Source organism: Chinchilla lanigera, unplaced genomic scaffold, assembly GCF_000276665.1.
Source record: "Chinchilla lanigera isolate Chin_1 unplaced genomic scaffold, ChiLan1.0 scaffold00039, whole genome shotgun sequence".
NCBI lineage: Eukaryota > Metazoa > Chordata > Mammalia > Rodentia > Chinchillidae > Chinchilla > Chinchilla lanigera.
Window position 1 is genome coordinate 17,638,479 of NW_004955440.1, and position 14,662 is coordinate 17,653,140.

Below are 14,662 nucleotides of genomic sequence, written 5' to 3' on the forward strand. Positions count from 1 at the left end.
ATCCCCCTTACGGAACGGCAGCTGGGATGGAGACCAGGAACAGAGGAGCAAGGTGGGAGATGCGTTCTTCCAGGCCATGCCCCATGACCTGTCTCCTCTGACCAGACCCCACCCTCCAACCGCAAGGCAGCTACACCACCACCACAAATCAACCGCCTTCCACATACATGAGGTGTGGAGGGCCATTTTAGCTCTAAACTATAACACTCTAATACTGGCCCCCAAAAGGCTCATGTGTATCTCTTTATGCAAAATGCACCAAGTCCTTCTCTAAAACCCGCCAAAGTATTAACAGTTCCAACACTGCTAACAAGTCCAAATCAAAAGTCTCCTCTGATTCTTAAGGCAAACTTAACTGTCAGCCACAAAAAAGAGCCACGCATGGTGGCGCACACCTGTGATCCCAGCACTCAGAAGGCCGAGGCAGAGGATCTAGTCTGTACCAGTTCTGGGGGTGGGGGTGGGGTGTCTCTGATTATAATAATACCAAGAAAGATGTTGATTTAGCAAAGCAGATGTCATATTTCAGTTTCATCAGGGCCATGGAAACAAATCACTTGAAAATAAATCTGTTGATTACTGTATTATATTTTTTTTGTTTCACTTTTTTTTTCCCTGTGGCACCGGGAATTGAATGCAGGACCTTGCGTTTGCCGGGCAGGTCCTCATACCACTGAGCTCTATCTCCAGCCCCTGTATTAATTTTTTAATTAGTGTGAATAATACTAACTTTTTATTATTAATACTTGTATTTGGGCAGTAATCATTCAAATTCAAGCAACTACAGTCAGTCCATTTATAGACTTTTCATTAACTTTACTAGTAAAAGACCACTAAAAGTAATTAGATTGGCTTGTACCACCTGGATGGGATGATCATGCATGCACTGCAATGGTTCAAGCCCATGGGAACATGTTAAACCCTGTAGTTTCACATCTAGCACCCAGGGGAAGATGTGGTAAGATGCAAACTCCCAATGGCTTGGGGCCCTGCCCCTAAGATACCGCAGGTTGTAGTCCTCACAGCTTCTACCTTGAGCTGGCTCTGCTCAACCCTTCCAGCTTTCTGAGGTCTCCCCACTTCTGGCTTCACTCTCACAGCTTCACACACCACCCTCTCAGAGGCCACAAAATGGCCTCCCAGACCTCCTTCTGAAACTTGGGTAGAGGCTTCCAATATCCCACAACACCTGAACACCTCAGGCTTATAAAACCAGCACCATGTAAATGATTTCAAGGTCTGCTTCCGGCTCAAGCAGAAGCCAGGCCCCCTTGAACAACGGCTGCAGAGGTCTCTGAGTGCCTGGATAGTGAGCAGTGTCAACAGATTCCAGCAACCCCGTTCTTGAGTAGCCCTTCCTTCTTGACCATGGTGTCTTGGGGCTCACTTCTCAAATCAAAGTCTTAAGTCTAGCACCTCTGAGCCTGTGATGGGTGGGGCCTTGAAGATATGTGATATGCTCTAAAGCCATTTTTCCTATTGTCCTTATGTAAAGTACTTGGCATCTTTTTAATTGTAATCTTTTCAGCAACCAAGCTCTCCTCTGCTCAATCTCTGCAGGATCTTGCTTTCTGACAAAAGTGAGCCTTTTACTTACTTATTTATTTATTTTTGGAGGGAGTGGTTTTATTTTATTGGTACATTTTAGACATACATAATGATATCATTTGGGGCTGGGGATTTAGCTCAGCGGCACAGTGCTTGCCTGGCAAGCACGATGTCGTGAGTTTGATTCCTGGTACCAGAAAAAAAAAAAAAAAAAAAAAACATAATGATATCATTCATCAAAGGGAATTTGTACCTGTACACGATATATTTTGCTTCTTTTTTTGCATTCCCCTCTCCTCTTTATAAAAGCTGTTTCATTTTCTTCCCTTCTATTTTCTAGTCTCTTCCTTCCTTTCCTCTCCCTCCACTATTTCCCCTTCACATCTGAACATTTTCTTCCAATTCCCCCAACTCTATTATACATTTTGGTCCTTATTTACACTTTTGGTTTCTCATACCACAGAAACAATGCAGTATTTACACGTGTGTCTGACTTATTTCACTTAAGAGTATGGTCTAAGGTACATTCATTTAGCTAGAAATGTCTCAAGCTTATACTTTTGTATGGCAGAGAACTTTATTGTACCAAAAAACCCACATCTTCTTTATCCATTCCTCAGTTGATGGGCACTTGGGCTGTTTCCAAGATTTAGCTATTACAAACTGTGCTGCTATAAACATGGGTGTGCATATAGCACTGTGGTATAATGTATTTAATTCTTTTGGGAAGATACCAAGAAGGGAAATAGCTGGGTCAAATGGAACCTCTTGTTTTAGGTTTTTTTTTTTTTTTTGGTTTTTCTCCAGTACCGGGAACCGAACTCACGACCTTGCGCTTGCCAGGCAGGCGCTTTGCCGCTGAGCTAAATCCCCAGCCCCTTTGTTTTAGTTTTTTATGGAATCTCCACAATGATTTGCACAGTGGTTGTACCAGCCTATGCCAGTAAGATGGAAAATACACAAGAAATGGAGAGATTCCTAGGTATGTATGAATTACCAAAATTGAATCAAGAAGATATAAAAATTCTAAATAAATCAGTATCAGTCAATGACATTGAACATGGAATTAAAAACCTAACAAGAAAGAAAACTCCAGGCCCTGACAGATTCACTGCTGAATTTTACAAGAAATTTAGAAAAGACCTAATGCGGCTACTTCTTCAACTCTTTAATGAAACTGCAAGAGGAGCAATACTCCCAAATTCATTCCTGGAAGCAAGCGTTATCCTGATACCAGAACCAGAAAAGAAGCCATCCAAAAAAGAGAACTACAGGCCAATATTCCTAATGAACAATAAGATACTAGCAAATCATCAAGAAAATTATATACCATGACCAAGTGGAATTCATCCCAGGGATCCAGGGATGGTTCAACATATGCAAATCAATAACTGTAGCACACCATATTAACAGAGCCAAAGACAAAAGCCATATGATCACCTCAATTAATGCAAAAAAGCATTTGACAAAGCCCAACAACCATTCATGATAAAAACCCTACAGAAAATGGAATAGATATCTTTACCTCAATCTGATAAAAGCCATCTATGACAAACCAACAGCCAACATCATACTAAATGGACAAAAACTGAAAGGTTTCACTCTAAAATCAGGAACAAAGCAAGGATGTCCACTATCACCACTCAATCAATATAGTTCTAGAAATATTAGCCAGAGCAATTAGACCAAAGAGAAACAAAAGAAGTGAAATTATCATTATTTGCAGATGACCTGATATTCTACATGGAAAACCCAAAAAACTCCACTAAAAGACTTGTAGATTTAATAACCAAATTCACAGCTTAGTGGGATACAAAGCCAATACTCAAAATCAATAGCATCCTGCACACAAATAGCGAACTCACTGCGAGAGAAATTAGGGAAACAATACCTTTCATAATAATATCTGAAGAAATGAAATAGCTAGGAATTGATCTAGTGAAGGAAGTAAAAGACCTTTACATTGCAAACTACAGTACTCTGAAAAAGGAAATTGAAGGTATCAGAAAATAGAAAGATATCCCTTCTTCTTTGGTAAGATGTAATACAGTGAAAATAACCATACTTCCAAAATTGTTACACAGATTTAATGCAATCTCGATTAAAATACCAGTAGCATATCTCACAGATTTAGACAAAACAATGCTAAAATTCATTTGGAACCACGAAAGACATAGAATAGCAAAGGCAATTCTAAGCAATAAAGGCAAGGCAAAGGGCATTAACAAACCTTGACTTTAAATTACATTACAAAGCTACTGTGGTAAGAACAGCATGGTACTGAGGGGGAAAAAACCCCACAGATCCGAGGATCAATGGAACCATTAGAAGGCGCAGAAACAACTCCAAAAACACTCAGCCACCTTATCTTTGACAAAGGAGCCAAACACGTACACTGGAAGAAAGATAGCCTCTTTAATAAATGATCCTGGAAAAACTGGTTTTCCACATGCCAAAGATTAAAACAAGACATATCTTTTACCAGGCACTAAACTAAAATCAAAATAGATTAAAGATCTAAATATTAACACAGAAACACCAAATCTTCTGGAAGACAGAATAGGTAAGACATGGGTGTAGGCAAGACTATATGAACAAAACCCCAATCATATAGAAAATATCACAAAAAAATCAACAACTGGGATCTCAAAAAGATTTTGTACAGCAAAAGAAACCACCAACAGAGTGAATAGACAACCAGCAGCCATTTTGCTGGCTGTTCCTCAGACAAAGGACTACCACCATTTAGAATATATAAAGCACTCAAAAACCAAAATCAGACCCCCCCAAATTTAAAGACCCATTTCAAAAATTGCCACCTGAAATGAATAGACATTTCTCAGATCAAGAAGTAGAAACAGCAAATAAATAATGAAAAAATGTTCACCATCACTTGTCGTTCAAATGATGCAAATTAAAAGAACACTGAGATTCTATCTCACTCCAGGAAAAAATAGCTATTATCCAGAAATCAACCAATAACAGATGCTGGTGGGGCTGGAGGAAAAACTGAACTCTCTATTTCTTGTTTTGTTTTTTGGGGGGGCTTTTTTGATTATTTTCTGTTTGTTTTTTCCTGGTTGGTGCCAGGAATTGAATTCAGGACCTTGCACTTATCAAGCAGGTGCTGTGTCACTGAGCTATATCACTGGCAAACTGAACTCTTTAAATAGGCTTTTTGTTCCTGTCTCACAGATCTTGCTGAAAGTGGCAAGCAGGAACCATGCTACAGCCTGAATGTTAAGCTGACCTGAAAATTTCAAATTTCCTCTGGTAGATTAATTAGGCCACTACTCTCTTTTTAAAAAAACTTTTTCTTTCTTTCTTTATTTTAGACTAGCTAGTTCAGGCTGGACTTGAAGTCACTATGTAGCACAGGCTGGGCTCAAACTCAAAGCAATCCTCTTGCCTCAGCCTCCCAAGTGCTGGGATTATAGACATGTGTCACCATGCCCTGCTTTAGTTTACCGCCCTTAATCTCAGTCTCCCTCAAAGTCTTAGGACGTGAGCAAAATGTACCCACATTTCTACCAGAGCACACACATGACCTGTCCCCATTTGAAACCTCCTGGGCATGATCTTTACCATACACGTTTCTATTAACATTCTGGTCTTCTGAGCCCTGCCCAGAGTCTCCCACGAAGCTTGGTTTGTAGCGTTCTTGCTTACACTTTTCTGAATTCCTCGTGGGAATCAGGTCCAAAGGCTTCTGAACCACACAGTCATACAATCACAACAACCACCGTGGTCCTGACACCAAAGTCTGTCTTAGGCACCTTCTTGTTGCTGGAACAAGTTAAAGGAGAAGAGGTTTATCTTGGATCATGTCCAGGGTCAGCTGGCTCCAAAGAAGAAACAGAATGGCAGAGAGGCATGGCGGTGTAAAGCTGCTCATGGTACAGTGGACAGAAAGCACAGAGAAAGGAGCAGTTAGGGAGGGAGTCGCCCTTCTGGGCCATGCCCCCAGGCATCTGTCTCTGCTGCCAGATCCCACTTCCCAACTGCAAGCCTGCGCGCTCTACCACCCCATAACCCGGTCACCTCCCAAACCCAGGAGGCATTTTGGATCTAAACCACTCAGCACGGCAGAGCAGGGGATGAGGAGCCAGACACAGACTCCTCAGCATGACCCACCCAGACACACCCAGAACTGAGCCCCACCAACCCCATGGGCAGGTGCCTCTCCACACCACCCAGGCTGACACTCCACCCGTCAGAAGTCTACTCTTTTCCTCTGGATCTGAAAAGCTGGCATCAACTACCAAATTTTGTGTAGCCCATGTGTATGAGTGCAAACACATACACATTCAATCAAGTAAATCTGATCTTGGACCACCCAGTAACCTTCATAGTTCTGCTAGAACTCTACTTTTCATGATTATTTCTTCAATTCTGGCTATGTGATACAATCAAATAAGCCTACTTTGATACTCCCAAAAGCCTTCCAACAATTTCAAAAATACAGAAAAGAACACATTGTTTACTTGATTTGATTTTCAAAGAAAATGGAAAAATCCTGATTTGAATAAGGTATCAAGCCAATTTTACCCCCTACAAATATAGGATTCACTATTATTCTTTTGAAAAAGTATGAAATCTGAGGACATTATAACGGCCTGCTAAGAAGGATTTCATTTTTAAAGTGAACTAAATAACAGTTACATTATGTACCTAGGAGTATTTTAAACTCATGGAAAATTTTAAATATTACAATTAAGAAACCATTCTCCCACAGCATGTCACCCTGCCCAGTGTTGGAGCCACACCTTATGTTCTCCTGTGTCAAATGCAGAGAGATGGAGACATTTAAAAGAGTCCGCCTGGGGCCTAAATGTTAAACTGCCAGGGCTTGGTGGGTGTAAGTCATAACATTACCAGGCTTTGATTACTGTATATAGGGAGCCTCAAATACACAGTGAAGTAGTTTAGAAAGATTCTCACAATACCATAGGAATCATTCCATCAGTGCCTACAAAGAACAAAAGGACTCCCCCTTCATACAGTCTATTAGGTTCAAAATACACGTGTAAAAGAAATCAAGTCTACCCATAAAACTTTTAATAAAATAAGCTCTACTGGTATAAAAAATGTAACTACATAGAACAAGAATGCCTGCAAGACACCCTTAAAGGTCCTCCCACTATGTTTGGAAATAACAACACATGACTCGTCCTCTGCTTCCAAATGTGACAAAATATCTGACATGAGACTTGCTATCCTACCAAAAACAACTATAAAACAAGTCAAAACAGATAAAGCAATTGTTTGCAGGAAATAAGTAACAAGCAGTACGGTTCTGAGATCTGTGAAGGAAGAGAAATACAGAGTGAGTCTCAGGATAACCCCAGCTTTCTTCACGGAAATACTTTCCTATCCCAACACAAGACAGACTAGTCTAAGTAGAACGGCTGGGTGTCAGAGACCAGATTTACACACACAGGGACTTACCACAGGTGCTTGGTCAAGGGCTGAGCTACCCGCGTAGTGTGGAGCACAGGTCACCTACTACTGTATGTGGCTGAAAGGTCACCAGTGCTGGGAGCAATCCTACCTATTAAGGAGGGAACTGTTTGTGTCCCTCCCAAAATTCACACACTGAAGCCAGGCATGGTGGTGCATTGCATGCCTGTTATCCCAGGTACTTGGGAGGCTGAGCCGGGAAAATGGCAAGTTTGAGGCCAGCCTGGGCAACTTAGTGAGGTCCTGTCTCAAACTTGAAAAAACAAAATGGGGAAAGGGCTGGGGATACAGCTCAGTAGTGAAGCACTTGCTCTGAAGACCTGAGGCCCTGGGCTCAAGTCCCAGTACTAGGGGGTGTAGGGTAGAGGGTACATACGTTGGAGCCCTAACCCCAGTGCGACTGTCTGGCGAGGGAGCCACTAAGGAGGTGCAGTGAGGTCACAGGGTGAGGTCTGACCCCAGAGGATTAGCACCCTTTCAAAGGGGCACCAGGGAGCTAATGCTCCCATTTTTCCCATGCATATACTACCAAGGAAAGACCACTGGACAAGCATCCAGAGAATCGCTGTCTCCAACTCACGGGGAGAGACCTCAACACACACTCACCCCACTGGTCCGCAATTCGACCGTTTAGCCGTGAAAAATGTGAGAAAGTAAATTTCAACTATGTAAGTCACCCAGTGTACCAATTTTGTTATGGAGTCTGAGCAGATTAACCAAAACCAAATACTTCATTCATTCGGCTGAAATCCCCAGAACGGTCACACCTTAGAAGTAAAAGCACTCTAGAGTTTAAAATTCAAAGTTCAAAACTAAAAGAGGCCTACCTCACAAAGAATAAAACCAAGCCTGACAAAACCTAAAAGATCCTCCAAAAATGTAACTACTGCCAGAACAAAATTCTTCAGAGGAAGACAATTTAGATTGTCTACAAAGAATAATCCAGGGTAATATTAAAAAATTATTACCTATGCAATGAAGTGCCCCACAATCAAAATAGTCAATGAAGATGTTCGCAAAACCCAGAGTTAGCAAACAAAAACACAAGCCTATAAACCAATTATTACATATTTTCAATAACTTAAAGCAAATGATGGTTATAAGTGAGACATAAAATGCTCAGTAGAGAAGCAAACTATACACATGGAAGTTCTAAACTGAAAAGTACAATATCTAAACAAAACAAACAAAAGATCATTGAATAAACTTAAGAGCAGATTTAATATGCAGAAATAGGGCTAGAGAACATTACAAAATTTGAGATATAAGAAAATAAAGATTGAAAAATAACCAGAACCTCTCTATATTACATTTTCAAACATGCTATGGACCAAGTTACCGTGAAGTTAGTAGCTTAAAAAACACCAACTATCAACTCATAGTTCAGTAGTTCAGAACTCGGATACTGTGCTGAACTCGGAGCCAGTGCACTGGAGCTGACTGCTGGGGCCCTGGGTTAGCAGCTCAAAGCAATGCGCCTACAGGCGCGTCCCCATGAACTGTGCGCGAGGACTCTGTGCACTGCAACTGGAAGCCACCCAGAACAACACACAGCACGCTCCCTGAACACGACACGCTGTTATAGAAACACTTACAGAACCCAATCACACAGGCACAGTGGCACACGCCTGTAATCCTAGCACTCTGGAGGCTGAGGCAGGAAGACTGCCACGAGCTCAAGGTCAGCCTGGGCTACACAGTGAGCCTAGAATCAAAGCCAGCCTGAACTACATAGTGACACTCTGTCACAAACAAAATAAAGTAACAACAGCAGCAAAACCCCAAAGCCAGTCACATGGAAACTGACGGTCAGGGCAGACGCAGGACAGAGTGCAAGAAGGAAACATAAAAATTCCCTGCGGTTGATTTCACTCTACATGCCAGTGCAGTACCTCTGAACACGACTAAAGCAACGCCTACATCTTCTCCTTATCCATTTTATACCCCTGTACCTGAGCCTGAGGAACGCACGAGGAATAGAAATTCACTCTTCACACTTCTGGAGGCTGGAAACTCCAGGACTGAGGCTTCAGCCTCTGCCAAGTGCTTCCTGCTGCATGTTCATGCGGCAAAAGGTAAAGGCAGGAGAGCAAAGTGCTCCCACAGGCTCTTCAAAGCACGCGAATCCACTCGTGGGGGCAGAGCCCACAGGACTGCCACGCCTCCCAGCGCTGCACAACACCTGGACTTGGGGAGGCACATTCAGACCACAGCCACTTCGCAGGAAAAAATATGCTTTATACGTACTGATAGAAGAAGAAACTATTATTTTACATCTTAAAATGACAGTATAAGGCGGAAAAACATGCCAAAAAAGAATTTCCCACAAGCAAAAAAACCCCAAACAAACCAACAAAAAATGCTATAAAGTAAAAAGCAAGTAAATAACCAGAATTCATTTTGGAACCTGACAGAAAACCAGAGCTGACTGCTTTTACTAAAAATAGAATCACGTCCTTTCTTTGCACCAACTCGTTATAAACTAAATAATTATTGAAAATGTGAGAAAGTTGATTTTTCCTGGTTTATGAGTAAATCATACACATTTAAACTATTAAAATTATCCATCTATTACGTTTCTAGACCACACAGTTCTCATGTAGTTGAATCTATACTGAATACCAAACGTCCAATACCTCAGCCTTAGAGTTTATAGATACTGCACCTCCTTCTCTGCCTCCAATAACACAGATTAAACAGCACCCTACGTACCTGGGTTTAACATACATTTTCTCATTTAATCTTCCTCCTCATTTAATGTTCTCATTTGTTTAAGTGAACTTTCGCTGATGCAATTCTTTGTTTTGTCTTTTTGAGACAGGGTCTTGCTATGCAGTTCAGGCTGGCCTTGAGCTCACTTTGTAGCCCAGGCTGGTCTCGAACTCACAATGATCCTCCTGTCTCAGCCTCCCGGGTGCTGGGATTACAGGCGTGCACCACCACGCCCGGCAAATGACACACTGCTATTAATACATATATTTATTTATTCATTCATTCATTCATTCATGGTGCTAGTGATTGAACCCAGGGAACATGGAAAGCAAGAACTCCACCACTGAGCGACATCCCCAGCTCTTGTTGATGCAATTCTTTAGTTTACTTTTAAAATACACTGTGCAAAGACTAGCTTAGTGGCATGCACCTGTAATCCCAGCACTTGGGAGGCTGAGACAGGAGGATTAAAGCGAGTTCAAAGCAAGCCTGAACTACAAAGTGAGACACTGTCTTAAAAACCCAAAGTAAATCAATCAATATACTCTGCACACTTTCAAAAACGATAGACTAGTTAGGCACCTCAGAACTCAGTCACACATAATTAAAAATATTAATAGCTGTTAAATAATAGCTTCTTGGTATTTTGCATATGCTAAACCATTTATTCCTCACCAAATGAAGGATCCTATTTCACAGATGAGGAAACGGATATACAGAAAAGCAACTAGCACAACGGCATACAGGGCCGGAGATACAGCTCAGTGACACAAGCACCTGTCTGGCAAGCACAAGGTCCTGAGTTCGATTCCTGGTACCAAGCAAATAAAAAAACAAAAACAAGGGCACACAATTAGTAATAAAACAGACTTCAATCTGGACAGTCTGGATCAGGACATGTACTAAAGTTTAAACCACTGCATTTATCTCCCTTAAGTGCAATTGTTCAAACTTGCCAGCTTAACATTTTCAGTTTCCTATACGTCAATGTCTTAAACATGCTGAATAGAGCCAATCAAGTTCAACTGTTACAAGCAAAGGATCAGGCAAAATGCCAACACTAACTTCACTGACGAGGCCATATGCTAACACAAGGTATTTCAGAACATCTCATTGTGGAAGAACACAGAACAGTGACCACCATTCTTTCTTCACTTCTGTCATAGCCAACACTTTTTGTGGGGGATCTGAGGAGCTGCAAGCGTGGGGCTAGGGGGCAGACAGAAGTAAAACAGGGAAGAAAAGACATCAGGATCAGCTTTTATTTAAACCATTATTTAAAAGGCGGGAAAAGGGATCTAAAGGGAGACTATGCCCCCACAGATTCGCTTGCTTGACCGTGCCAAAATGCCCTCTCTAACCCTGTTAGGTGAGGGCCGAGGCCCGTCCAATTCCACAGGACAAGTGTGCTCACTGCCAGCACGGCCTCCCGCGACAGAGCGGAGCTACGCACACCCGTTCAGGAAGCGTGATTTCCACTGCCGCAGGCCTGCCACGAACGCACCGCACGCAAGACACTAAGGGCTGGAGAAAAGGAAAGAACAAGACTCCAAAGCAGCCATGGCACATCAGAAACTCACAGGGGGAGGAGTGGAGCAGACCGGCGGGCAAGTGACGACAGGGCCCTGGAGTCACTGTGCAGTGTGTCCCAGCTTCCCAGCGGTGCGCCCACCACCGACTAAACTCCAAAGACCTGCCTTCTCTACATCCAGCCCTGAATCTTAACTACTAGTGTAGAGGGGCTTTGGATGGGTCACTTGACTCAATCTGAACCCAGGCTCTCACTTGTAAAATTCAGATTAAAATGGCTAGCAGATTAAAAGAGCTGTGAAAATTAAGTAAAAAGGAAAATGAACAAAAGACAGATATAGGGCTGGGGATACAGCTCAGGGGCACAAGCGCCTGCCAGGCAAGCACAAGGTCCTGAGTTTGATTCCCAGTACCAAAAAAAGAAAAAAAAAAACCCTCAAAACAAAAGACAATACAATAAGCCAGGCATGGGGGTGCATGCCTGTAATCCCAGCACTCGGGAGGCTGAGGCAGGAGGATCATTGCAAATTTGAGACCAGCCTGGGCTACAAAGTGAGCTCAAGGCCAGCCTGAACTGCATAGCAAGACCTTGTCCCAAAAAGTCAAAAAAAAAAAAGAAAAAAGAAAGACAGACAGACATATACTTTGAAAAAGAGGATATCCATTTACTAAATGTATTTAAAGATGCAACTTGCAGCCATCCTAGCATTCGGGAGGCTGAGGTGGGAGGATCCCTTGAGCCCCAGAGTTCAAAACAAGGCACCATCCCCCGGGACCCCCCCCCACAAAAAAAGATACTTCATAGGTGTATACACAGGGCACATAATTCCCCCGTGCAGAGGTCATGTAGCCACCTGCCCATTAAATAAGGAGACCGTGTTAAAAAATTTTAAATTCTCCATTTCCCTTTATGGTTTTTTGATTGTTTTGCTTTTTCCACTGCTGGGGATTAAATGTAGGGGCTTCACTATGCCAGGCAAGTGTTCTAGCTACTGAGCAACATTCCCAGCCCCATGCTTGCTTCTTCTTTTTTTAAATGTGAAAATTATTAAATACATCCTCTGAGGGTGCATTAACAGTCACAATGGGAACTACCACACAGGATGCCCCATCTTCAGAATCCCTTAAGGACAGGTAACTAGAGGCTTTCTCAAAACGAACAGTGACAGCGGTGACAAGTCTCTACTGTAGAGCCAAGACTTTCACAAGGCGTGACAGGGACAGAAAGGTGCTTGTCTTCCAGGCACAGGCAGCTATAGATCCATTAAGAAAATAACGTTGCCCTTAAGCATTAGAAGGTGGGAATAATACTGATCATACCTACAAGGTGGACACAATGTTTATGACACCTGGAGCCACCGAAGATGCTAGTAACTCAGTGTGAAACTTCGTCCTAGAGAAGAAGGAAGCGGGAAACACAGGCAAAACCGAATGGCTTAGGTTCCTACAAACAACAGAATTCTAAAATTCAAAGCTAGCTTTGTGAGGCACAAGCGATGTATCTTTAAAGACAGAGATACTAAAATTGCTGAAAATAGCAAACAACCCCATCAATGGTATGCACCACAGAGCCAGAAACTGCAAAAAAAACAAAACAAAAAAAGGAGGAAAAAGATAAACATGAACTGCAGTTACTGCACAGAAGAGACAGGACATGACTCAGGAACCAATACAGTTTAACTGGAAAAACTGGTACAGAAAATACAGCAATAACATCTTCCCTTTTAATACCAGGCACTCAGTCTTCCCACTGGGAAGTTGTACCTTCCCCTTGGAAATGCCTTTGGTGAACAACCGCATCACATGTACATTAAGAGGTAATTACTTCCGCTGGTAAGTGGAATCTGGACTCAGGGAAGGAGAGGAGAGTGTTGGCCTTTATAGGGAAAGCTCCTACCTCAAAGTGCTTCTCATCTCTTCAGGAAGATGACTGTTTTTAAGTAAAGGGAGGACGGCTGGGCGTGGTACTGCACCTGTAATCTCAGCACTCAGGCTAAACCAGGAGGATTGCTGGGAGTTCAAGGTGTGCCTGGGCTAGACAGCAAAGTCAAGGACAGCCTTAACTACCTAGTGAGAGCCTGTTAAAAAATTTAAAACTAATCTGGAGGCTGAGGCAGGAGGATCACTGGGAGTTCAAGGCTAGCTTCAACTGCATAGCAAAACCCTGTCTCAAAAAAAGATAAAATAATAATAGTAAAAATAAAACTAAAAGTAAATAGTGGGACAATGTAAAGCATGTCATATATTCCTGTATTTATTACGTTATGTGTACCATACGATACTACGTATGTGTCCTACATTAGATTGAAAGTTCCTGGAGAGCAAGAACTCCGTATTTATTTATTCATTTTTGTGTCCCCAGAACTTAACACAATGCCTGACACACGGTAAGTATTTGATGCATGTTGCTGAATGAAGAGTGGACAAAGGTTATGATCAAAGAGAAGTAATAAAATTCTAAGTCAAGGAGAGAAAGGGAAAAGAATGACACCATAAAGGAAAATTCCACAGAAGTCTCAAACCAACGGGCGAGGAATGTGACTCACTGGTAGAGCACACCCTTACCACGCCGTAGGCTCAAATCAAATCACGGCTCATTTTGTATTACCTATTTTAAATGAAAAGAAGCCTTAAGATCTAAAAATACAATTTTTGTTGTTTGGTACGTTTAATGTTCCTTCGTATTTCATTTTTTTCTAATTATATTCATTCCTGTTGTATAATTTTTCTTATTTGGTACGTTTAATGTTCCTTCGTATTTCATTTTTTTCTAATTATATTCATTTGTTTAGAAGTTATAGCGCCTCAAACCGACTCACTCTTTCAGACGCCTAACAACTTTCAGACAATGATTTCAGTTACACCTGAGCTAATGAAAACTTGAATCCGGCTGCCGGCACTGCCCCTGGGAAAAATCAGCGAACAATCACCAGCGCCTTCTTTACTACGGGGTACGAAACTGACGCGCTAAGGCTCGCAAGGAGCTCAGGAGCCACCGAGGGGAAGACCTGGAAGCGCGAAACGGGCAGAGCGACTCAGCCTACTTCCACCAGAACTTTTCTCAACTGGAAAACAATGGGCTTCCAGGAAACATTTACCTTGAAGGCAGAGTCCGCAGTTACTAAATTTTAAAATTATTTCTTACATTACCTCGCTTCATGTGTCTCATTTCACTCGAAATAAATGAAAGCCTTCACAACAGGAAGGAAAAAACATGGGTCTCAGCCCGGCATGGCGACACACGCTTTTAATGCTATCACTGAAGCAAGAGGCTGAGGCAGGATGGCCTCCAACCCGAGGCCAGCCTGGGCTGCACACCGAGCTCAACGCCAGCCTGAACCGCAGCGAGACCCCGGCAGAACAAGGAAGCCGCGGGCCCCAGGGCGGTGCAGCCGCAGCCGCCGTCCCCGCC

The 14,662-nt window shown here is 42.5% G+C and overlaps 1 protein-coding gene across 2 annotated transcripts in view; it reads right to left on the minus strand.

Annotated features, from left to right (window-relative positions):
* Stam2 (signal transducing adaptor molecule (SH3 domain and ITAM motif) 2) overlaps positions 1-14,662 on the minus strand; it is a gene marked incomplete at its 5' end in the record, with an annotated part of 41,485 nt that extends 26,823 nt beyond the window's left edge. For both annotated transcript variants that reach the window (XM_013517489.1, XM_005390812.2), the window contains 1 exon segment: positions 14,401-14,662. In XM_013517489.1, the coding sequence (XP_013372943.1) occupies positions 14,401-14,419 (19 nt within the window).